The sequence below is a fragment of the Schistocerca cancellata genome, chromosome 9, assembly GCF_023864275.1.
Source record: "Schistocerca cancellata isolate TAMUIC-IGC-003103 chromosome 9, iqSchCanc2.1, whole genome shotgun sequence".
Taxonomy (NCBI): Eukaryota; Metazoa; Arthropoda; class Insecta; order Orthoptera; family Acrididae; genus Schistocerca; species Schistocerca cancellata.
In genome coordinates, this window is record NC_064634.1 from 160,807,322 (window position 1) to 160,832,640 (window position 25,319).

The window sequence follows — 25,319 nt, forward strand, 5'->3', positions numbered from 1 at the left end:
TAGCTTCTGGAGGCAGTGACTGCTGCTTCTGGCAGACGTGTTGAAGGGGAAGGAGGAAGGGTGAAGGAAAAGGACTGGTGAGGTTTAAGAAAAGTAGTACAGTTTGTAAAAGCCACCCAGAACCCTGGGTCAAGAAGTCTTACCAGAGGGGATGAGAAGGAAAGACTGGTTGTTGGGAACTGCACCAGATGAGATTTGAAAACCTAAGAGTTTAAAGGTGGAAGATAGGGTAATATACAAGACAGAGATTACTGCTAGAACACTGTGCATGAGTTAATAAGAGTGAAAAGCTAATTGCATCATATGTGATAGAGGTGGGAGGGGGATGGCGAAAAATAGGTCACGAAAAGAAATCTGCAGAAAACCAAAAGGGAGTGAAGAAAGGAACAGGCCTAGTTACTGTGAAGAAATGTTGATACCAAAGAAATTAATGTAAATTAAGCCAGGTGGGTGGCAAGAACCAAGGACACAGCATCATTTCCCACCAGAGGAGTTCCGAGAGGGGAATAATCCAGATGGCATGTGTGGTGAAACAACCACAAGAGGTCACAACTGTGCTCTACAACAGGATATCGTGTGTTGGCAGTATACACTCTCTGCCTATGCCTATTCATCTTAACAGAGAGACCAAATAGTTTTTACATAACAGAGGACATGATTTCAGAAAGTTACAGCCTTGTCGAAGTAGCTGATTAATACATTCAAGACCAGGATAATACTAAGTGACAACTGATGTACTCCAAAGCTGCTTTATGGATGAATCAGTAGTACATGGGTTGTATGAGATGACTCGTGAAATTTGCTTTTGAACTAAGCTGGCGGGGTACCTACATCCAGTGAAGGCGGAGGTGAGAATGGTGTGTATTGCTGTAAACAATCTGCACCTTAACAAGTATCTTTGCCTTGAAGGATAAGACTGGGGTATGGGAAGGAATGTTTGAAATGGAAAGTATAGCAACTGTCAAAATGGATGTATTGTTCTTTGTCAGTAGATTTAATGTGAACATAAGTGTGTAGCTGACCTATGGTGAGGATGAGACCAATGTTAAGGAAAGTGGCAGTGATTCAGAATAAAGTGCGTGTGAAATTTAATTGGAAGAATATTTAGAGATTTCAGGAATTTTAACAGGTCAGCCTCACCAACAGTCCATGCATGGTAAAGATGTCATCAATGTATATAAACCAAACTAGGGCCTAAAGGCTTATGGATCCCAGGAAAGCCCTCTCCAACAAACCCATGAAATGGTTGGCATAGGAAGGAGCCATTCCGATTCTCATTGCTGCATTCCTGATCTATTGGTATGTTTGCCCCTCAAAAGTGAAGTAGTTGTTTATAAGTATAAGGATGGTTAAGGGCAACAGGAAGGATATTGTAGGTTTGGAATCAGATGGGCATTGTCAAAGGAAATGTTCAGCAGCAGTCAGATCACGTACTTAGGGGATGTTGGTATAGAGGGAGGTGGCATCAATGGTGACAAGCAAAGTGTGAGGTGGGAGTGATACGTGCACAGATTTCAGATGATCTGGGCAATGGCTGGTGTCTTTAATACAAGAGGGACATCTTTGTACTGTGGGTTGCAGGTGTTGATCAACTAAGGCAGATATACACTCCTGGAAATGGAAAAAAGAACACATTGACACCGGTGTGTCAGACCCACCATACTTGCTCCAGACACTGCGAGAGGGCTGTACAAGCAATGATCACACGCACGGCACAGCGGACACACCAGGAACCGCGGTGTTGGCCGTCGAATGGCGCTAGCTGTGCAGCATTTGTGCACCGCCGCCGTCAGTGTCAGCCAGTTTGCCGTGGCATACGAAACTCCATCGCAGTCTTTAACACTGGTAGCATGCCACGACAGCGTGGACGTGAACCGTATGTGCAGTTGACGGACTTTGAGCGAGGGCGTATAGTGGGCATGCAGGAGGCCGGGTGGACGTACCGCCGAATTGCTCAACACGTGGGGCGTGAGGTCTCCACAGTACATCGATGTTGTCGCCAGTGGTCGGCGGAAGGTGCACATGCCCGTCGACCTGGAACCGGACCGCAGCGACGCACGGATGCACGCCAAGACCGTAGGATCCTACGCAGTGCCGTAGGGGACCGCACCGCCACTTCCCAGCAAATTAGGGACACTGTTGCTCCTGGGGTATCGGCGAGGACCATTCGCAACCGTCTCTATGAAGCTGGGCTACGGTCCCGCACACCGTTAGGCCGTCTTCCGCTCACGCCCCAACATCGTGCAGCCCGCCTCCAGTGGTGTCACGACAGGCGTGAATGGAGGGACGAATGGAGACATGTCGTCTTCAGCGATGAGAGTCGCTTCTGCCTTGGTGCCAATGATGGTCGTATGCGTGTTTGGCGCCGTGCAGGTGAGCGCCACAATCAGGACTGCATACGACCGAGGCACACAGGGCCAACACCCGGCATCATGGTGTGGGGAGCGATCTCCTACACTGGCTGTACACCACTGGTGATCGTCGAGGGGACACTGAATAGTGCACGGTACATCCAAACCGTCATCGAACCCATCGTTCTACCATTCCTAGACCGGCAAGGGACCTTGCTGTTCCAACAGGACAATGCACGTCCGCATGTATCCCGTGCCACCCAACGTGCTCTAGAAGGTGTAAGTCAACTACCCTGGCCAGCAAGATCTCCGGATCTGTCCCCCATTGAGCATGTTTGGGACTGGATGAAGCATCGTCTCACGTGGTCTGCACATCCAGCACGAACGCTGGTCCAACTGAGGCGCCAGGTGGAAATGGCATGGCAAGCCGTTCCACAGGACTACATCCAGCATCTCTACGATCGTCTCCATGGGAGAATAGCAGCCTGCATTGCTGAGAAAGGTGGATATACGCTGTACTAGTGCCGACATTGTGCATGCTCTGTTGCCTGTGTCTATGTGCCTGTGGTTCTGTCAGTGTGATCATGTGATGTATCTGACCCCAGAAATGTGTCAATAAAATTTCCCCTTCCTGGGACAATGAATTCACGGTGTTCTTATTTCAATTTCCAGGAGTGTATGTTAGGTGGGTGCTTTGAAGCCAGCAACCATGGGATGGACAGGGTGACTGGGTTTGTGGATCTTAAGAAGAAGGTAAAAGGTTGGGATGCATATGAAGTTCTGTGAACTGAAGTCTCAGTCCCTGTAAGGGGCCTGTTGCCGCTTGATGAGTAGATTGTTTTACCTATCCAGTTACTTACATTTTCACAAAATTGATTATTTTCACTGGTAAATAATTGAGTATGTATGGTACACATGCTACTGTGTGATGAAGAAGTTGACACAAGAGAGAAATTTGTGGCAGACTGCGTCCAACTAGTAAAAAAAAAAAAGGGAGGGGGGGGGGTGTACTTTCGGTCTGCTTGCCTGTTGTTCGAGTGAACAGGATGGGAAAGGAGAAGGATCACAATTCAACTAACCTCTTGTCAATGATGAGGCCATGACAGGCAGACTACAAGGTATCTTAAAACAAGAATATGAGATGTAATTGGCTGCATCCTTTTTAAAGGAAGCATCCTGACATTCAGCTTAATCAATTTAAAGAAATCACAGAAAATCAAAGCTGATTGGTTAGACAGCACTTCATGCCGTACTCCTCCTGAACATAAGCCCAGTGAGCTAAACATTGCACCACCTCATTTAGTATCTGTCCATGGGAGTCTTATCTTGCAATTACACTCATACACAGTGTACACTTGGCATATTATCTGATTAAATCATCCCTTGTGTTAAATAGGTGCTTCAGATGTTATACTTTCTTTACTATCAATTTCCATAAATACGTAGGTTGGAATTTAAATAATGGCAACACCGCTGTGGAGGCACTATGCAATGGAATATACTACTGTCGCTGATAGCACACGTTGTTGACATACCTACCTTACCTCTGAGCAAATGGACTTGCCCGTCCCACATCACCGGCATGCCCACAATCGAGGGAAACACAGTCACTTGTGAGTGAGTGGTCTAACGTAATGGTGACACTATGTTTTCGACACAGGAACAATAGAGTTGGATCAAGATTGAATGTGCCAGAGGTCATACAGCATGACAGTGTCGTCAAGGTCTTCAAGAGGCTTGCCGGGAATCGGCATTGCCGTACAGAACAGTCACACATTGGGTAAAAGCCTGTAACGAAAGTTGGCAAACTGTGGCACACATGCATCGGGCAGGTCGGCCCACCATTTCTGAAGAAGAACTGCTGTTACTGCATTAGTGGACAGTGCTTGATGCCATACGATTTGTTTTAGGAGCATCACCTGCGACCAGCTTTGCGAAAGAAGCAACGACACTTTCTGTGCAACCCACCAACCATTCTGCAAGACGATGCGTGGGCGCATACAGCGCAAGCTGTGGCTGCTCTGTTCGGCTGATGGGACTGGGTAGTACTGTACCATCCACCATACTCCTCAGACTTAAGTCCTTATGACTGATTTTGATTCCGAAGATGAAGGAACCACTTTGTGGCATTTGCTTCAGAACTGTTCCAGAGATTCAACAAGCAGTAGACCGCTCCATTCACACCATCAACAGAACAGGCTCTGCTAATGGTATACTACACCTTCCACGTCGCTGGCAACGGTTTCTACACAACGCAGGTGACTACTTTGAAGGACAGTAACAGGTGCAAACATATAACTCTTTTGTATTGGTTGTGAATAAATAGTTGCCACTATTTAAGATCCAACCCTCGTATTTATGGGTGTGTCAGTTAATAGACCGCATCCAATATCTTCTCGTTCCTTGAACATTAACAAGAGGTGAAAATTGAGGAATCTGTTGTAATGTTTGTCTATTATTCTGTGTTACTTTCATTCTGATATTTCACTGTTCCATGTTTCTTTAAAATATTTTGTTTTATTACAGTAAGTTATGTGAGGTAGGCCTACATGTCCTAACATGTTACAAATGTGATAAAGATGTTCAGCTAAATAAATAAGTAGTGACAGCCTTACTCAGTAAGTCTGGTTTCTTGTTTGGAAAACAGCATATCTCAAAGCATCCCAATGGTAGTGCAAGTGAACTGTTTTTCTTGTAATGTCTAAGATATGTATCAACTTTGTGTTCTTTGAGGCCACGTCAAAACCACACAACTCATGCGGAAAAGTTCCAACTGAAGAAAAGAATTGGAGGACTTGGGATTACGGAAGTGTCTGATTCCACCCGTCTGCTTTGATGCATGACGTCATCAATATGGCAGAAATGGCAACTCTAAGCGTCTCCAATATGGCACCTATGATGTCACTACATACACACGGCAACAAACACAAAGATATGTATAAATAAGACAATAATATCTTCCTCCTAAAATACAATCAAACTAACAGGACAACCGTGGAAAATTGGTTTTTTTTTTGGGTGGGGACAAGCTAAATATAAAAGGGGGGGGAAAAACCACCATGATCCCAAAACACACAAAAAGATGAACAAAAAATAATTACAAAATCTGTAGGAATCAGACACTTCCCTTGACCTATATAGGTCAACTTCAGCTGACTATACCAAAACACCAACACCTACAGCAAAAACTACGGAAATTGGAATCAGACATTTCCCTTGACCACTGCTGACGATACCAAAACACCAATACCTACATATAAATCTACGAAAATTGGAATAGGTCATTTTCCTTGACCTTTATAGGTCAATAAAAACTACTGATATGAAAAAACCAACACCTACAACTACGAAAAAGGGGGCAATCCGTACCAAGTAGTCCAGCACTGGTTGCTTGACCACCTCAGAAAAGTTTTATATTTGCTGGGTGAATTCCCCAATGTTTAGTAGTTACAAAAATATTTATTGTTTATTATTTTGAAATGGCGGCCATATTTGTTCCGGCTACATGCGTTTTTTCTTATTTGCAAGCATCTACATTTTTTACAATTATTCAGTAGTGGATTGTCCTAAGCCTTTCAGATGAAATGCATTTAGTTCAACACACTCTGGGCTACAAATTAACATCATTATCACTTAGCTGAACGTATTCTTTAATATATTTTTAATAGTTCAAAGTTATCAGCCACAAATTAAAAAACCTCAGTTTTTGAACAGTAGTTTTCGAAAGAAAGGTTACTTTCTCAGCTTTAATATTTTTTCTGCTATTACACTGTATAGTATAGTTACTTTTTATAGAGTATCAATGGTGAGCAGCTTACACTTTAAAAGATACACTATTTTAAAAATTGATTTTTTTTTTAATTTTTCCATTTTGTGGCCTGCAATATCTTTGTTGGGGGACCAGATAAAAACCTGAAAATTTCACAATTAATAGAACTTTATGATATCAAACTTCAGTATAAATTTCAGCTTTGAGATTCAATTGGAAGTTATGGAAAAAAGATTACAAACACGAGTCAAAAATACGTTTTTTAACATCTGCGATATCTGGTAGGCTAATCAAATAAAGTATACCAATTGCATAATATAACACACCACATTACACTAGCTAATGATTATTTGTCAAAACAATGCTGTCAAAATTGTTTCAGCAGGCTAATAATTGCATCTGCAATCCTATGCAAGTCTGATTGTTGTCTTGCATCTGCAATCCTATGCAAGTCTGATTGTTGTCTTGCATCTGCAATCCTATGCAAGTCTGATTGTTGTCTTCCACCTTACACCAACAATTGTCTACTCACACTTATTTAGCTAGAAGTTCTTGAAGCGTGCAGTTGAAAAATGGTGTCTCAGTGTTCTGTTGGTGTTATTATTAATGAAGCATGTCATAAAAGTGTGTATGGAGTGTATCCTAAAGACATTATTTTAATCAAAGATTACAGCGAAGAAAAAAAAGTGTTGTTTTACTTACAAGTCAGCCCAGAGGTCATATCAACATGCAATACCATAAAATTAAATACTTAAAAAAATTTCATCACCTTTTTGGTCAGTCTTGCATGGACCCTTTTGAGAAACATAAGAAACATGTAAAAAAAGGTCTGCAAGAAATAACACTTGATCATTATTCTAAAAATGAAAGCCCTTTTGTCAACCTCATACCAGTAAAATCACTGTGTCCAACATGTTATTCTAAGATATTTGTAATTCACAAGAGAAAGGATAGTGAAACCTCAGATACAGAATTTTGTGACTTATCAGCAACCATTAAATAAGTACATACAGCTTATGAAATCCTCGGTATATCACCTGCTAGTAAAATTAGAAAAATAAGATAAAAGACTAAGTGCCTTGAATACAAACATTGAGAAAGTGGCAGCTACATTCAAAAAGAATTTGGAAGTTTCATTTCAAAATACAATTTGTACTAAAACACATGGACGTTCTAAAACTTCACCAAATGAATATGATGATTTGATAGAAAAACTAAATGTATTATTTCAAATGAAGAGGATAAAATTATGACTATCAGTTGACTGCTGAATTCTTGGAGTCGAGCAAAAGTTAGTGATGAATTTAATGTGTCAGATCATCTTGTTAAGTTAACAAAGCAATTAGTAAAAGAACAGGGATTTTTACCAGCATTACAAAAGAAAAGTGCTTGTGTTAGATACGTATGCAATATACAGTTGTATGATCATATCAGTCCTTCATACTCCCAGCTAGGTTGGATATGCCCACATAAGGCATGCGATCTCCACACGATGTGCTTACTTCATCGATTTCTTAGCCACTGGTGCCCCCAAAACTTATCTTCTCACATTAAACACCTATCATCATTCCACAACCGCAATACCAGATCGGATACGTCTAGCATCTTGGCTGTACCTTTACATTACACAAAATCTTTCTCCGTGTCATTCTCCATCTCAGCCATCAACTATGGAACGCGCTCCCCTGTGATCTGCGTCTTATCCAGAACCACTCAACATCCAAGAGGGAACTCAAGACTTACATATTAGGGACGGTATAGCCACCATTGTTGTGCCCCTCTCATCTTTTTCTTTCTCCTCTCCATCATAGCTTCGAATTTTACCATTCTACTTCTCTTCCTCTAACCTATCTACCTCTTCTACATCTCTTTCACCCCATTCTATCGTCTTATGTCTCTGCTTGATGGGAATTACTCACAAGCTGCAAGAATATAACGAGAAAATTCCCAACTAGCAATAGGACTGACAATCATAAAAGAAAAATATGTTTACTTTCATATACATACTCATTATTATTATTATTATTATTATTATTATTATTATTATTGATTGTTATAACTATTTTTTGATTGTTATAATTATCATTGTACTACTTTTATAATCTCTATTTTTTTTCTTTAACATTAATACTGTATAACATGTTATACTTCCTTAATGTTCTGTAGAAACTGAAATTTGTTGAATCTGAGTATGCCTGGTTAGGTGTAAGAGAGGGCCTGAAGGCCCTAATCTTGCCAGGTAAAATAAATGCATAAATAAATAAAAGTGCATCTAATTTGGTAGATGAAAACACAATCAATAAATTTATCACGTATTATGATGATGACATTAACAGCCATTTGATGTCTGGCAAAAAACACTGTGTTTCTTTGAAAGAAAATGGTTATAAGATTCAAAGACAAAAAAGGTTAATATTGTGTAATTTAAATGAACTAGGCCTATTCACTGAATTTAAAAAAGAAAATTCTGACATTAAAATTGGAAGATCAAAGTTTTGCGAGTTAAGACCAAGATGGTGAATTGTTGCAGGGGCATCTGGCACCCATAATGTTTGTGTTTGTTTGTATCATCAGAACGTAAAGTTGATGATAGGTGGGGCTAATCTTAGAGTTGACTATAAAGACCTTTTGGAAATTATGGTATGCAATATTGAGTTACAATTGTATAATCAAGTGAAAATGTGAAGATTGTCCAGGCAAAAAAAGACTAACTTGACATGTTTGAAGAATCCGAAGGAGATGACTTGATGCCTGACAATATAAAATACAAACAATGGGTAACACAAAACAGAAGGATGAAGGGTATCAGGCAGATGCCATATTCCTTGACTTCCGGAAAGCGTTTGACTCGGTGCCCTACTGCAGACTCCTAACTAAGGTACGAGCATATGGGATTGGTTCCCAAATATGTGAGTGGCTCGAAGACTTCTTAAGTAATAGACCCCAATACGGTGTCCTCGATGGTGAGTGTTCATCGGAGGTGAGGGTATCATCTGGAGTGCCCCAAGGAAGTGTGGTAGGTCCGCTGTTGTTTCCTATCTACATAAATGATGAACCATGGACCTTGCCGCTGGTGGGGAGGCTTGCGTGCCTCAGCGATACAGATAGCCGTACCGTAGGTACAACCACAACGGAGGGGTATCTGTTGAGAGGCCAGACAAACGTGTGGTTCCTGAAGAGGGGCAGCAGCCTTTTCAGTAGTTGCAAGGGCAACAGTCTGGATGATTGACTGATCTGGCCTTGTAACAATAACCAAAACGGCCTTACTGTGCTGGTACTGCGAACGGCTGAAAGCAAGGGGAAACTACGGCCGCAATTTTTCCCGAGGGCATGCAGCTTTACTGTATGATTAAATGATGATGGCGTCCTCTTGGGTAAAATATTCCGGAGGTAAAATAGTCCCCCATTCGGATCTACGGGCGGGGACTACTCAAGAGGATGTCGTTATCAGGAGAAAGAAAACTGGCGTTCTAATGATCGGAGCGTGGAATGTCAGATCCCTTAATCGGGCAGGTAGGTTAGAAAATTTAAAAAGGGGAATGGATAGATTAAAGTTAGATATAGTGGGAATTAGTGAAAGTCGGTGGCAGGAGGAACAAGACTTCTGGTCAGGTGACTACAGGGTTATAAACACAAAGTCAAATAGGGGTAATGCAGGAGTAGGTTTAATAATGAATAGGAAAATAGAAATGTGGGTAAGCTACTACAAACAGCATAGTGAACGCATTATTGTGGCCAAGATAGATACGAAGCCCACACCTACTACAGTAGTACAAGTTTATATGCCAACTAGCTCTGCAGATGACGAAGAAATTGAAGAAATGTATGATGAAATAAAAGAAATTATTCAGATTGTGAAGGGAGACAAAAATTTAATAGTCATGGGTGACTGGAATGCGAGTGTAGGAAAAGGGAGAGAAGGAAACGTAGTAGGTGAATATGGATTGGGGCTAAGAAATGAAAGAGGAAGCCGCCTGGTAGAATTCTGCACAGAGCACAACTTAATCATAGCTAACACTTGGTTTAAGAATCATGATAGAAGGTTGTATACATGGAAGAACCCTGGAGATACTAAAAGGTATCAGATAGATTATATAATGGTAAGACAGAGATTTAGGAACCAGGTTTTAAATTGTAAGACATTTCCAGGGGCAGATGTAGACTCTGACCGCAATCTATTGGTTATGACCTGTAGATTAAAACTGAAGAAACTGCAAAAAGGTGGGAATTTAAGGAGATGGGACCTGGATAAACTGAAAGAACCAGAGGCTGTACAGAGTTTCAGGGAGAGCATAAGGGAACAATTGACAGGAATGGGGGAAAGAAATACAGTAGAAGAGAAATGGGTAGCTTTGAGGGATGAAGTACTGAAGGCAGCAGAGGATCAAGTAAGTAAAAAGATGAGGGCTAGTAGAAATCCTTGGGTAACAGAAGAAATATTGAATTTAATTGATGAAAGGGGAAAATATAAAAATGCAGTAAATGAAGCAGGCAAAAAGGAATACAAACGTCTCAAAAATGAGATCGACAGGAAGTGCAAAATGGCTAAGCAGGGATGGCTAGAGGACAAATGTAAGGATGTAGAGGCTTATCTCACTAGGGGTAAGATAGATACTGCCTACAGGAAAATTAAAGAGACCTTTGGAGATAAGAGAACCACTTGTATGAACATCAAGAGCTCAGATGGAAACCCAGTTCTAAGCAAAGAAGGGAAAGCAGAAAGGTGGAAGGAGTATATAGAGGGTCTATACAAGGGTGATGTACTTGAGGACAATATTATGGAAATGGAAGAGGATGTAGATGAAGATGAAATGGGAGATACGATACTGCGTGAAGAGTTTGACAGAGCACTGAAAGACCTGAGTCGAAACAAGGCCCCCGGAGTAGACAACATTCCATTGGAACTACTAACGGCCTTGGGAGAGCCAGTCCTGACAAAACTCTACCATCTGGTGAGCAAGATGTATGAGACAGGCGAAATACCCTCAGACTTCAAGAAGAATATAATCATTCCAATCCCAAAGAAAGCAGGTGTTGACAGATGTGAAAATTACTGAACAATCAGGTTAATAAGCCACAGCTGCAAAATACTAACACGAATTCTTTACAGACGAATGGAAAAACTAGTAGAAGCCAACCTCGGGGAAGATCAGTTTGGATTCCGTAGAAATACTGGAACACATGAGGCAATACTGACCTTAAGACTTATCTTAGAAGAAAGATTAAGGAAAGGCAAACCTACGTTTCTAGCATTTGTAGACTTAGAGAAAGCTTTTGACAATGCTGACTGGAATACTCTCTTTCAAATTCTAAAGGTGGCAGGGGTAAAATACAGGGAGCGAAAGGCTATTTACAATTTGTACAGAAACCAGATGGCTGTTATAAGAGTCGAGGGACATGAAAGGGAAGCAGCGGTGGGGAAGGGAGTAAGACAGGGTTGTAGCCTCTCCCCGATGTTATTCAATCTGTATACTGAGCAAGCAGTAAAGGAAACAAAAGATAATTTTGGAGTAGATATTAAAATCCATGGAGAAGAAATAAAAACTTTGAGGTTTGCCGATGACATTGTAATTCTGTCAGAGACAGCAAAGGACTTGGAAGAGCAGTTGAATGGAATGGATGGTATCTTGAAGGGAGGATATAAGATGAACATCAATAAAAGCAAAACGAGGATAATGGAATGTAGCAAAATTAAGTCGGGTGATGCTGAGGGAATTAGATTAGGAAATGAGACACTTAAAGTAGTAAAGGAGTTTTGCTATTTGGGGAGCAAAATAACTGACGATGGTCGAAGTAGAGAGGATATAAAATGTAGACGGGCAATGGCAAGGAAAGCGTTTCTGAAGAAGAGAAATTTGTTAACATCGAGTATAGATTTAAGTGTCAGGAAGTCATTTCTGAAAGTATTTGTATGGAGTGTAGCCATGTATGGAAGTGAAACATGGACGGTAAATAGTTTGGACAAGAAGAGAATAGAAGCTTTTGAAATGTGGTGCTACAGAAGAATGCTGAAGATTAGATGGGTAGATCACATAACTAATGAGGAAGTATTGAATAGGATTGGGGAGAAGAGAAGTTTGTGGCACAACTTGACCAGAAGAAGGGATCGGTTGGTAGGACATGTTCTGAGGCATCAAGGGATCGCCAATTTAGTATTGGAGGGCAGCGTGGAGGGTAAAAATCGTAGGGGGAGACCAAGAGATGAATACACTAAGCAGATTCTGAAGGATGTAGGTTGCAGTAGGTACTGGGAGATGAAGAAGCTTGCACAGGATAGGGTAGCATGGAGAGCTGCATCAAACCAGTCTCAGGACTGAAGACCACAACAACAACAACAACAACAACAAATGATCTTTTGGATGTGCGGCTGTTTGCTGATGATGCTGTGGTGTACGGGAAGGCGTCATCGTTGAGTGACTGTCGGAGGATACAAGATGACTTGGACAGGATTTGTGATTGGTGTAAAGAATGGCAGCTAACTCTAAATATAGATAAATGTAAATTAATGCAGATGAATAGGAAAAAGAATCCCGTAATGTTTGAATACTCCATTAGTAGTGTAGCGCTTGACACTGTCACGTCGATTAAATATTTGGGCATAACATTGCAGAACGATATGAAGTGGGACAAGCATGTAATGGCAGTTGTGGGGAAGGCGGATAGTTGTCTTCGGTTCATTGGTAGAAACTTGGGAAGATGTGGTTCATCTGTAAAGGAGACCCCTTATAAAACACTAATACGACCTATTCTTGAGTACTGCTCGAGCGTTTGGGATCCCTATCAGATCGGATTGAGGGAGGACATAGAAGCAATTCAGAGGGGGGCTGCTAGATTTGTTACTGGTAGGTTTGATCATCATGCGAGTGTTACGGAAATGCTTCAGGAACTGGAGTGGGAGTGTCTAGAGGAACGGAGGCATTCTTTTCGTGAGTCGCTACTGAGGAAATTCAGAGAACCAGCATTTGAGGCTGACTGCACTACAATTTTACTGCTGCCAACTTATATTTCATGGAAAGACCAAAAAGATAAGATAAGAGAGATTAGGGCTCATACAGAGGCATATAGGCAGTCATTTTTCCCTCATTCTGTTTGGGAGTGGAACAGGAAGAGAAGATGCTAGTTGTGGTATGAGGTACCCTCTGCCACGTACCGTATGGTGGATTGTGGACTTGTATGTAGATGTAGATGACAGAACTGAAAAGGCAACAGTCATAAAATCACGAGAACCGTTTTTTGAAGTGTTGGTGAGTAACCCTGAAAATCTGAAAATGCATCATTTTATTGCAAAAGCTCAAAGTAAATTTTTGAAAGACAAAAAGCAAACTTTGGCAGCTGATGAATGCTTAGTTCTTGCTGACTTTTCAGAAAATTATTCCTTTGTTGTTCAAGGTAAGTACAAGGGCACCACTGGGTAAACAAACAGGCTACAGTTCATCCATTCAAATTCTATTATAAAGATGAAGATAAACTAATGAGTCACAGCTTTTACCATGAACACAACACTACCATGAACACAACACTACAGCAGTGCACATTTTTCAACTAAAATTAACAAACTACATTAAACAGCACCACCCTTCCATAAACTGATTTACTTTTCGGATGAAGCAGCAAGTCAATATAAAAACAAAATAAAATTTATTAACATCTCCTTTCATAAAGAAGATTTTGGGCTTGATGTAGAAACATACCAAAGGATTTACCTATGTTTTTATACAATGTGAGAAAATACAGTAAGTCCATGACAGTGTCTTGAAGGAAAGGTACAACACTTACCAGAAGATGAAAGGCACTCAATCTTTTCAATGTTTTGTACTCCATTCACACAACTTACTGAAGTGTAAGATCACATCAACTTCACCTGATAGTGAACTTCATCAGTGCGGAAAACTTGTACAACTGGTTCTTCAAGATAAAGACATAGTGGCTTGTGTTTACGATGAACAGTGGTGGGTTGGCAAAGTTGATAATATTGACTGTCAAAACCAATATTTACATGTTGTATTTTATCACCCTCCAGGACCAAGTACATCCTTTAAAAAATTTGAGAAAGATAAAGTTTGGATGCCACTTAAAAATGTACTGAGGAAGCTGTCTCCCATGGAATTTACAACTGTGACCGGGCGAACTTATAATCTAACACCCAAATTGAGTGAACAAATTTCTCAAATGTTCAATGAGCGATGCACTAAAAACCAATAACATGAGAGCAATATAATGTAATTAGTAGGATTATTTTCAATTAACAAAGTAAGTAATCATTGATATGATTAAATTATATACTGTAACTGATATACTTTATTCCATAAGCCTAAATACAACAGATGTTAAACAACGTGGTTTTGACTTGTGTTTGTAATTTTTTTCCATAACTTCCAATTGAATCTCAAAGTTGAAATTTATATTTAAGTTTGATATCATAAAGGTCTATTAACTGTCAAATTTTCAGATTTTTATCTGGTCCCCAACTAAGATATTGCAGGCCACAAAAATGAATTTTTTTTTTAAAAAAATCCATTTTTTTTAAATAGCCTAGTGTATTTTTTTAAATGTAAGCTGCTCACCATTGATACTCTATAAAAAGTAACTATACTATACAGTGTAATAGCAGAAAAAATATTAAAGCTGAGAAATTAATCTTTCTTTGGAAAACTACTGTTCAAAAATTGAGTTTTTTTAATTTGTGGCTGATAACTTTGAACTATTAAACTTATATTAAAGAATACATTCAGCTAAGTGATAATTATGTTTATTTGTAACACAGAGTGTGTTGAACTAAACGCATTTTATCTGAAAGGCTTAGGACAATCCACTAATGAATAATTGTAAAAAATGTAGATGCCTGCAAATACGGAAAAACGCATGTGGCCAGGAACATATATGGCCGCCATTTCGAAATAATAAACTCTTTAAAAAAATAGTTTTGTGACTACTTAACATTGGGGGATTCACCCAGCAAATATAAAATTTTTCCGAGATGGTCAAGCAACAAATTATTTTTTTCTTGGACCACTTGGTATGGATTGACCCAAAAGAAAACCAAAACCACATCATCTCAAAAATTCAAAAGTCAAACATTCCTACATAAATTAAAAGACATTCAATACACAATAAATACACAGAAAATTACAACAAACAGTCTCAAAAAAGTTACTTATCACCAACAGACACGAGACGACACCTACAAACACAACCAACTCAAACTCTGCGCCACGACACCGTACACAACACCCTTACGTCATGTGACAAAGCAGACGGTTGGAATCGGACACTTACAGTGACCCGAGGACTTGAATTCTAATAGTCACACACATGTAAATCTTGTCCACGCAGTTTCAACACACTAGAAGTTAAGGAAAGCTACTTGTTTCTCCAGCAGTAATAAGCACTCTGATAAAGATACACTAATTAACAATAAATACAAATAATTCAGCTACAGACACAACATAAGCTCATGGTCTTGCGGTAGCGTTCTCACTTCCAGCACACAGGGTTCCGGATTCGATTCCCGGCGGGGTCAGGGCTTTTTCCTGCCTCGAGATGACTGGGTGTTGTTTTGTCATCTGCATCATCATCCCCATTATGGTTGGAGGAAGGCAATGGCAAATCATTTCCACTAGGACCTTGCCTAGTACGATGGTGCGGGTCTCCCGAATTGTCCCCTACCCTCCTCGGAGTATGGGACCTCATCATCATCAACAACAACATAACACCAGTATGACCAAAGCACTAAAACGCAAAGTCACCAAAGCACACACCTGTCTACTACATGTGTAGTAGAAGTTATCCTCAAAACTACTGTCTTAATGTCATCAACATCTATCTGTTGTAACTTAAAACATATGCTAAGCTCAGGTGTAATGAGCTATTGTGAATAGAAGCAGGATGCATTCTGAAAAAACAGTTCATGTGAAACCCTACTTGAGCTTTTCTCACAGATAGTCATGAAAGCCTGGTACCAAGACAATCAAATGGATGCAGTATTCCTTTACTATCAAACAGCATTTGACTCACTGCCACATCAGTGTTTATTAATGAAAGTATAATTATATGGGGTACCAATCAAAATTTGTGATGGAACTGAGGATTTCTTGGTTGGGAGGAGGCAGCAAATTATCTTGCATTATGACTCATTAACAAATGAAGAAATGACTTATGGGGGGGGGGGGCAAGAAAGTGTGCTGAGACACTTGTATTCATATTATGTAGTAATGACTTAGTAGACAATATTAATAGCAACCTGTGACATTTTACATATGTTCCAGTTATCTAAAAAAACTACTAGCCTATCTGAAAAAAGAATGACAAATATCCTGATAAGGTTTCAATGAGATAAAAGACAGACAACTTGCTTTAAATGTACAGAAATGTATAGCATATGTACATCATAAAACGAATCAACATGATATCCAGTGATTTCAGTGTGAATAAGCACTACTGTAATTAATCAACTGAAAAATACCTGTATACAACAATCCTTGTCAATATAAAATGGAATCATTACACAGCACAAGTACAACAGGTGGCAAACTTCAGTCGGAAAAATGCACTGAGTTCACAAGAGACACTGCTTGCTAAATGGTCATGCAGTCCATCCTAAACTACTGCTCATGTGCGTGTGATCAATTTCTTTATAATCAATCTATGGCACCCAAGTTGCAAAAGTCGCAAAACAGCACTTACTTTTCAAAGTCACTGGGACATGAGAAAAGCAGGTTATTTAATGAATTTGGAAAAAGTAATTCCTGGTGAGTGTCTCCCTATTAATTCCATATGAAAATTTGTACGTCATGGTAACATATAAGTTTTCCGATGCATTTAGAAAAATATTGTCTCTACCTAACAACCATCTACGGGAAACACTAAATCGTGACCGGTATTACCAAAAGCATTTCAGTGTCTAATACCCTTTAATGGTGGGCTCATTATCGCAGATCTGGTTTACAGCGCTTTACACAACATAATACAAGTAGCCTACGTAAATAACAGCAACTGGTCACTTACCCAACATCAGCGCCGCTATCCCATTCTAGGCGTCGAGCAGAAGCAACGCTCGATGCTGACGACGGTGACGGTACTCTACCGACGCCACCATCTGAACTCGTCAAAAAAACTTCTTGCGTATCTTGTGACCCTAGAACCTCTTTCACTGGCTCTCCACTAGTAACAGGGAAATAACTGCTGAATTTACTTCCTGTCGTTTCACCTTTTGTATCAGTTATTGTTCCTTTGTCACTTGATCTATGTCCAGAATGGATTGATACAGTGACAGGGCCATCGTTCTCCGAAGACTCTTTCTCATAACTGCTAGAAGAACCTGACAGTGCATTTGAATTTCGTCTTCCTCTACCGGAATTTTTGCTTTTATAACGTCTCTCTGGTAAGTGGGACATTCTGTATTATTGATTTTAATAAATTACCGCATCAGGTAGATTAATTTCTACACAAACGTCACGTCAGACCCTGAATCACCACCATAAAACATTCGACATTTTGCCTAGACATAATAATTTTTCTTCTTCCCATAGATTAATACGTCTGTGGTACCCTCAGACTAACATCATACGACACTAAAATTATATTAAATGTTTCAACTACAAAAATAAACGGAACATCACTTTCCTTGCCTCTTAAAAACACACGCAAAGTGTCTGTTGTCAACATAAATTCGAAAAGTGGAAACAATCGCGTCGATTGGCCAAACCTCATAACATCTAAGATAGTGTCTACATAACCATCATTAGTCGATACCTTTCAGTTAAAAAGCACAAAAAAGTTATGAATTTTAACTAACATTTCACAGTTTTGTGAAATCCGCTGGACAAGTAGCATGAGTGGTTATTGTTTAGTTACCGGATGGGAAATATATGCATATAGCAATACCTATATAGGCCTTAAACAGCAATACCTTAAGAATATCACACATAGTTGCATTTTCAGTCATTTAAGTTACTGCGTAGCCCTTTGATTCAATAGACATTTTTAGCCTTGTTTTTCTGACAGGAAGCTGAAGACAGGTCAAATGAAAACTGCCAATGAGAGGTTTCAATGTGACGTAGAAAGTGTCAGTCAAAAAACACCGTTTTCATTCTCATTATAAAACAGATGTTGTCAACTTTGGACAAATACGAGGAATAATGAAGCTTCCAGCTCGACTGATTCGAATACTGCACATCGCTATACTGGTGCAGAAGTAACTGTAGCATTAGAAAGATCGCGCTGTAAATCAACAGGACGATCATATCATTTCAACGCCAGAACCAGTGTTTGCCGCATTAAATGAGGTAAATAAACCATCAGGCGCTCGCACACCATCTTTAGAAGAAAGTGAAATATGTCGAAGTACAAATAATCTACACTCAGCAACATCAAACAAAAAAGGTGGATAAACAGAAACGAAACCAATGAAGGCTGAGGACTGTCAGAGAATATGAGCAGATTTCCAATAAAGAAAAATAACGTTAAAACCCTTTACCAAAACATTCAACACCGAGGCAATAAAAAACTAACGAGATACCCCATCGCAAGCAGCAGACTCTGAATCTACCGTCTCTGGAGAAACGTTTCGAAAACACATCGCAAAGCAGCGAAACCGCAACTTTTGGCACAGAACATAGTGATCGCCGCACTGGCAGTCTCGCTCCTAACAGTATGTACGTGTCTGCAACACCACAGGGCAATTCAACTTGGCATGAGGGTACGGAGGAGTGTAATCCACTGGCAACACATGGTGGCGGACGCGATCCGTTGAAGCTCTGTGGAACTGATGCAGACAAGGAAGATAACTTCTATTAACACACAAATGTGAATCTGACAGAAATGTGTAGTAGCACTGGTCTACAATCGTATAGTATAGCTACAGTTAACATTAACAGAATCACTAGTTTGACAAAAATTGAATGCCTACGTGTTTTTATATACGCTTTCGATATAGATGTAGTCATGTTGCAAGAAGTGTGTACGGACAGAGCGGAATATATCACAGGATACAATGCTATCCTCAACAGAGGGCCTGAAAGCGTCTCTGCCACGTTATTCAAGGACGGGATTATTCCTAGAGGGGTTAAAAAGTTAGCAAGTGGAAGAGGAATTTCTGTCGAAACAGGCACAGCTCAGCTTATTAATATTTACGCTACGTCCGGTTGGCAAGCCAGACTGGATCGCTCTATCTTCTTTCAGGAAAGTACAGTTGAGTTAATCACTCCCGCGAACGAGAACATTATCCTTGCTGGTGACGTTAACTGTGTTCCTTCCGCCCCCGACCAAACGCCCAATCCTAACATATGCCTGGAACTGGGAGACTTTGTGAACATGCTGCACCTTATCGACACCTGGCAAAGTCAATCAAGAGCGAACCCAGGGTTCACTTATATTACTAGCCATTTGATGAGTAGGACATCTACGCCTCTCATCGCCTAAAAAATAATGTTCTCAGCGTTGAAACTTCTCCAGTGAGTTTTTCTGACCACTTGGCAGTTGGGGCTACGATTAATATGCCCAGGCAAAGGACATTTAGGGGAAATTCAATATCTCACACCTGATGGACACTGGACTTGAGCACGAGTTCACTCAAGGTTGGCAAATGTGCTTAAGGAATATACTGCGCTACAGAACTAAAATGGAATGGTGGGTAACACATGAAAAACCTAAAATACGAACTTCATTCAAACGCTACACTTTTGAAAAGAAAAAGTGGGAAAGACACACAGTGGAATTCTACTTCCAATGCCTCAGCGAACTATACGCAGATACCGCCAATGTATCACATCACACCATGAGAATAAAAGGCCAAAATAATCGCTCTGAAAAGCCAGCAAATAGAGGGAGTTAAAATAAGATCGAGAGACAACAGCAGCATTGAGAATGAAAAAGCTGTACTTTTCCACAATCAGGCCGAATTCAAAAGAGGACGCCGGCGGCACGTAAGTTCTCTCCGAAATGGTGATGGAATCCAAATTATCCACCAGCAGGGCATCAGAAAGTTTGACCATGATTCTCTCACGAGTCTGTATGCTGAAGGGGACACTGGCGACAATGCCAAGTGTGAGGCCTTTTTAAACTGCGTTGACCCGACTGTGACGGATTCAGAAAACGCAGAAATGGAAGCTCTTATCACTACAGAAGAATTGTACGAAGCATTGAAAGGAAGCCCTAGGAACAAATCCCCTGGAGCCGATGAATAGAAAAGCGGTATATTTACGGGATTCTTTGCTCAATGGGATTTGCCAGTATCCGGCGGTCATGTCCAGACTGGTTAAATACGTCACATTATAAAATTTTTGGAGCATTTCGTCCAGATTTTCAGGTCTGTCTATTTCCTTCTTTACAAATTTGTTTAAAGTCCTGGCATCAATGACTACTCTTACTCCCCCATCCCTTTTATTCACGATGATAAGGGGACTATTATATTCGCTGCTACTCCGTTCGATTACACCCCATTCTATCATTTTATCTATTTCCACTTGAACAGCCTGCCTCCTTGATATGGGTACCGAAAACGGTCTTACAAAGAAAAGTTTATGCTCTATTGTCTCAATCTGGTATTCAAAGTTCTTAACTAGGCCAGGTTTGTCCGAAAATACGGTGCTATTACTTTCTAAAATATCAAGCAATTCTGTTTTCTGATCAGGAGATATCTCCTTCAAATTTTCCACAATTTCTTTTAAATCATGCCCCTGCTTGTCACTCTCATCTATTAACCTCTGGACATGGTATATTTCATACATGTTTGTCAAACCATCATTCCCTTGGTCGATCTTCAACAATAAAGAATCAATTTCTGAATCAAACACCTTCCCATTTTCCTCAAATTTTAATTCCAAATTCATAGATGCATTATTAATTTTGATCACTTCCTGGCTACAATCAATAATAACCTTTTCTTTATCTAACCAATCTATACCCAGAATCATTTCAGTACTCAAGTCTGGCACAACCAAAAAATCGTGTTCAAACTTTTGTCCTTTTATACTGAATTCAACCAAAATCTGGTTCTTTACCGGCTTGCTAGTCTTGCCAGTAGCACCAACAATTTTTACACCTGTCACTGACATAATTACTAGTCCAGGCTTATCACAAATGTGTTCGAAAAACGACTGGGAGATTGCACTTATCGGAGATCCAGTATCAAGAAGTACTTGCAATTTCACATTATAAATTTCAACTGGTATTATAGTTTGTTTAACCGTCAAATGCCTTTCATAGTTGTGTTCTTCCCTAAGCAAATCCAGGTCGACGATAACATCGTCCCAAGATATGCTTTTGACCTGCACATCACCTATATCTGGCGGTTTCAATGATTCCCGGAGCTCAAAGTCATTAATCACTTGAACTCTTTGTAAAATAGACAATGAGTCGTCAGGTGGCTCTTTCTTTCTGTGTTCAATTTCAACATCTGGGTCTTGTTTTGAAATTTCATCATCAGTAGGTACAATATCGCAATTAGCTGTATTACCATTATTTTTACTAGTACCGAAATATTCGTCATCTGAACTATCGTCAGAATCCGACCATTCTGGATCACTTTCAGGTTCTAACATAAAAACTTTTCTGAGACAGGCACTAAGTTCTCCCTCTGCATTTTCGTTAGGCTTTGATTTTAACTCAGTATTCTCTTTTGACAAAACGGCCTCATTATCAGCTTTACTCACATCCACTGTTACATCATATTTAGTGTAATCCTCGTGGACTTCAATTACTTTTAGGTAATTACCTACCCCTTCCCCACGGTGCCTTTCGGTAGCAGCTTGTACTGTTGACGGATCGTTAACAGAAGTTACTTCCTCGTCAATGCTTAGGATTTCATCCTCCAATTCCTTTCTATCTTTAACCTTCGTCCTATCGGCAGCACGCGTACTTTGCGTGGCGCTATTTACTCTCTCTTCTTTAATCGGGCCACATCACCTTATCGACGTCCCTACTCTCTCCTTTTTCACTAATTAACCTCCTTGCCTCATACTCCTTCTTAAAATCCTCCCACTCACATTGCTTGAGGCCCTTGTACAGATCGTTGATCTGCACACGCCAATCACTTACTTCTGCTAATTCATTCTCGCCATTTGCTTTATTGCTAACACTGCTAACCGCACCTCTCTGTGTATCCACTGTTTCATCTACTATTTCCTTCGCCACGGAATTACCACACGTAATGTATTCACCAGCTCTTATGGCAATGTTCGTACCTAATGCTGCCGCCTTGCTAGTGGCTTCTCTCTGAACAGCTGTTCTGCTAGGCTGGGCTGTTGCCCTCCGTTGCTCCACTCGCCTGTTCACATGTATCGCTCTGCGCGGCAAAGATGACTCATCTGCACTCGCACCTGCCGCTTGTTCCGCAACAACACGTTGCGTCATTCCACGCCTGTCTCTAACCTGTCTCATAACTTTACTGTCAGTCCGGTAACATTTCTTAAATCGGGGCCGGTATATACTCTCCGCTTCCGTTTGGCCCGCAACGTTCGCGGAAATCAATTTCCCGCGTCGTTATTATTTTGCGCGGTGTACCCTCTACCGCGACCTAGATAACTCCCTCTTTCTCTTCCTCTGTCTCTACTTCTCTGTATCATATTGACGCGAAACCCATCGCCGTCATTTCTCTCGTCATTATTACGATTATTTCTGTTACTAACATTCTGATAATTGGCACGACTTTCGCGCCAGTGTTCTTAGTCTTCGACCCTTTCGAGAAACGCTTGGAAGCTGCGATGATTGCTTCCCACGTATCTCTTCGAATCTTCTGGAAGCTTTTTATATAGCTCCCATATGATTTCTGAATCGGACCTTCTTCCTCTTAAATGCGTCAACTTTCTGTACCAATATTCGCAGAAATCTTTCAAAGAATTACTGCCCCTGTTATCATGAAGTTTGGCCATGATAAACTCGCGCCACAAATGATCCTGTTTTTGTTCGGACCAATATTCTTCCGTAAATTTTTGTTTAAACTCTTCGAACGTCATTAGTTCGGTATTCAAGTTAATTCCCCAGCGCTTAGCGTCACCTGCTAAGGCGCTAATTATTACGTTTATCTTCTCCTGACCAGACAAGTGTTCAGGAAACATCCTCTCGCAATTTTTGATGAAATCTAACGGATGCCATCCATTATGTTTCTTGGCGGGATCGAAGCGTTCCTCACCTTCCAACAGCTTCGTAAGTGGTGTGCCATTATAGACAACACCAGGCCTATCTTTGATTTTACTCTCGAGATCGAAAATTTTGCCTTGAATTTTCGATGTATTTTGTTCACACTTTTGTACACATCCGGTAACTTTCTCGCCTAAATCTCTTTCAGTGTCTGAAACTGCCTTTTTCAACTGTGAGATTCCGTGTTGACATTCGTTTACGATCTCAGTTTTAAGACCGGAAACTTTTTCGTCTACTTTTGTTTCAGCTAGAGGCTCTACTTTCTCTTGGATGTTGAGAATTTTAACATCAAACCTACTGTTAATGATGTCAATTTCAAACTTCATAGTATTTACCACAGAACTTAAATTACCCACTTTTTGTTCTACCTGTTCTATTTGTTTACTAATTTTAATTCCTTGTTCTTCGACCTGTGCTTTAAGCTGACCAACGTGTGTTTTAAGCTGATCATTCTGTGTTTTGAGCTGATTGCTTTGTGTTTTGAGTTGCTGATCAACGAGTGTTTTAAGCTGATCATTCTGTGTTTTGAGCTCGTCAACTGTGTTTTAAGCTGGTCATTCTGTCCTGCAATTTGTTTGGTTAATCGTTCAAATAAGTCGTTCATGCTTAAAATTTTCACACTGTTTCGTTCTACCGTATCGGTGCGTTCCGATCCTACCTCAAAAATTTCTTTCGATTCTTTCTTTATCTGTGGAGAATCAAACATGTCAGTGGATCTGTTCACGTATCCACTATCATCTACAAAGTCATTCTCTACTTCCTGTTTTATTCCTCGCTGTGTTCGAGGCAATCTCGACATTTCAATCTGTTCGTTAACATGTTCGTGATATTGTATGTACACCAATTGTCTTCCGCTAACGCCATCTGTTATCTGGCCGCGTAAACTCCTGTTATTGCCAGCCACACTTTCCATTACACTTGGCACATCTACTGTGTCTACGTTCCTGTCCATATTGAATGCAAATTACACCTCTCCACCGTACTTGACGTTCACTACTATTTACTTTACTAAATATTTTTGCAATTCATGCCACTGAACATCCACTGTTCGGTATTCACGTTAATTTGTGACCGACAACAACTGGATGTCCTGTCACCGGGAACCACTTGCAATGCTGGCGTTGGGCACACGATACTCATTGAAGCCTGTACTATGGTAAGTTAACGGGCTTCACCTTATGAGCAAGGATTTTCGTATAGATATTGACCGCGTGTACCTGAATGTAGACAAATCAGACTTACACCTACTCTGTAATATCAATGATACGTCAAGCAAGTCCGAAATGCAACTACATGTCGGGACAGACAAAAAGCAACATAGCAGATGCTACCAATTTGTTAACAATATGGTCGCCAGCCTAATTAGGCATTAACTAAGTTTCTTCCCTGTACAAGTTGATGTACGTTCGTGCAAAACAACACGTAGTAACACTGCATAATATGGTAAATTTTAGAACCAGAAAATCTATTGAACTGATAATTTCACTTTCTCTACTGATATGGATAAACCATAATTACATAACACTACACTATAATGTTTACTACCAAAACTTCGTACTGTCTATTGATCTGATTAAAATCGGGCATAGGTTACCCTAGAAATAGCACTTTCGAATCACACACACAATGTCAATTTTGATAAAGATAAAACACTGATAAATTTTGGTTTTTATATTGACTAACTTTGCTGGTCAAATCAGTTTAGAACACTTCAGAATTCAAATGAATAAAAAAAGGGGGGGGGGGGGAACTCTGAAACTGTTATGATCACTGTATTAAAAAATTTGATTACTGAAATCATTATGTGCTCAAGATTTCCAATATATGAGTTACTACTCTTTTCATCTTATTTCCTGCTCATTTAAATACCATTATATCTGTCTTGAAATAATTAAACTTCATTACTAAATCAATATCAAAATTATCTTCCAACTTTGTCAGACCTTTGTTATTCTTTAACTAGTTCATTAACAAGACAGTTCCTTAAACATCATTCTAACATAGCTAGGTCTGCAGGTAATTATTATTAACACAAACTTTAATTCTTCATTTCGGGACACTCG

At 40.1% G+C, this 25,319-nt stretch overlaps 1 protein-coding gene across 5 annotated transcripts in view; it reads right to left on the bottom strand.

Annotated features, from left to right (window-relative positions):
* Positions 1–17,795, bottom strand: part of LOC126100634 (uncharacterized) — a 93,609-nt gene extending 75,814 nt beyond the window's left edge. For all 5 annotated transcript variants that reach the window (XR_007522192.1, XR_007522193.1, XM_049911262.1 and 2 more), the window contains exon 1: positions 17,125–17,795. Coding sequence is in view for 3 of the 5 variants with exons in the window: in XM_049911262.1 (XP_049767219.1) it covers positions 17,125–17,513 (389 nt within the window). In the remaining 2 variants the exon portion in view is untranslated. The remainder of the gene's footprint in view (positions 1–17,124) is intronic.
* Between the last annotated feature and the right edge of the window lie 7,524 nt (positions 17,796–25,319).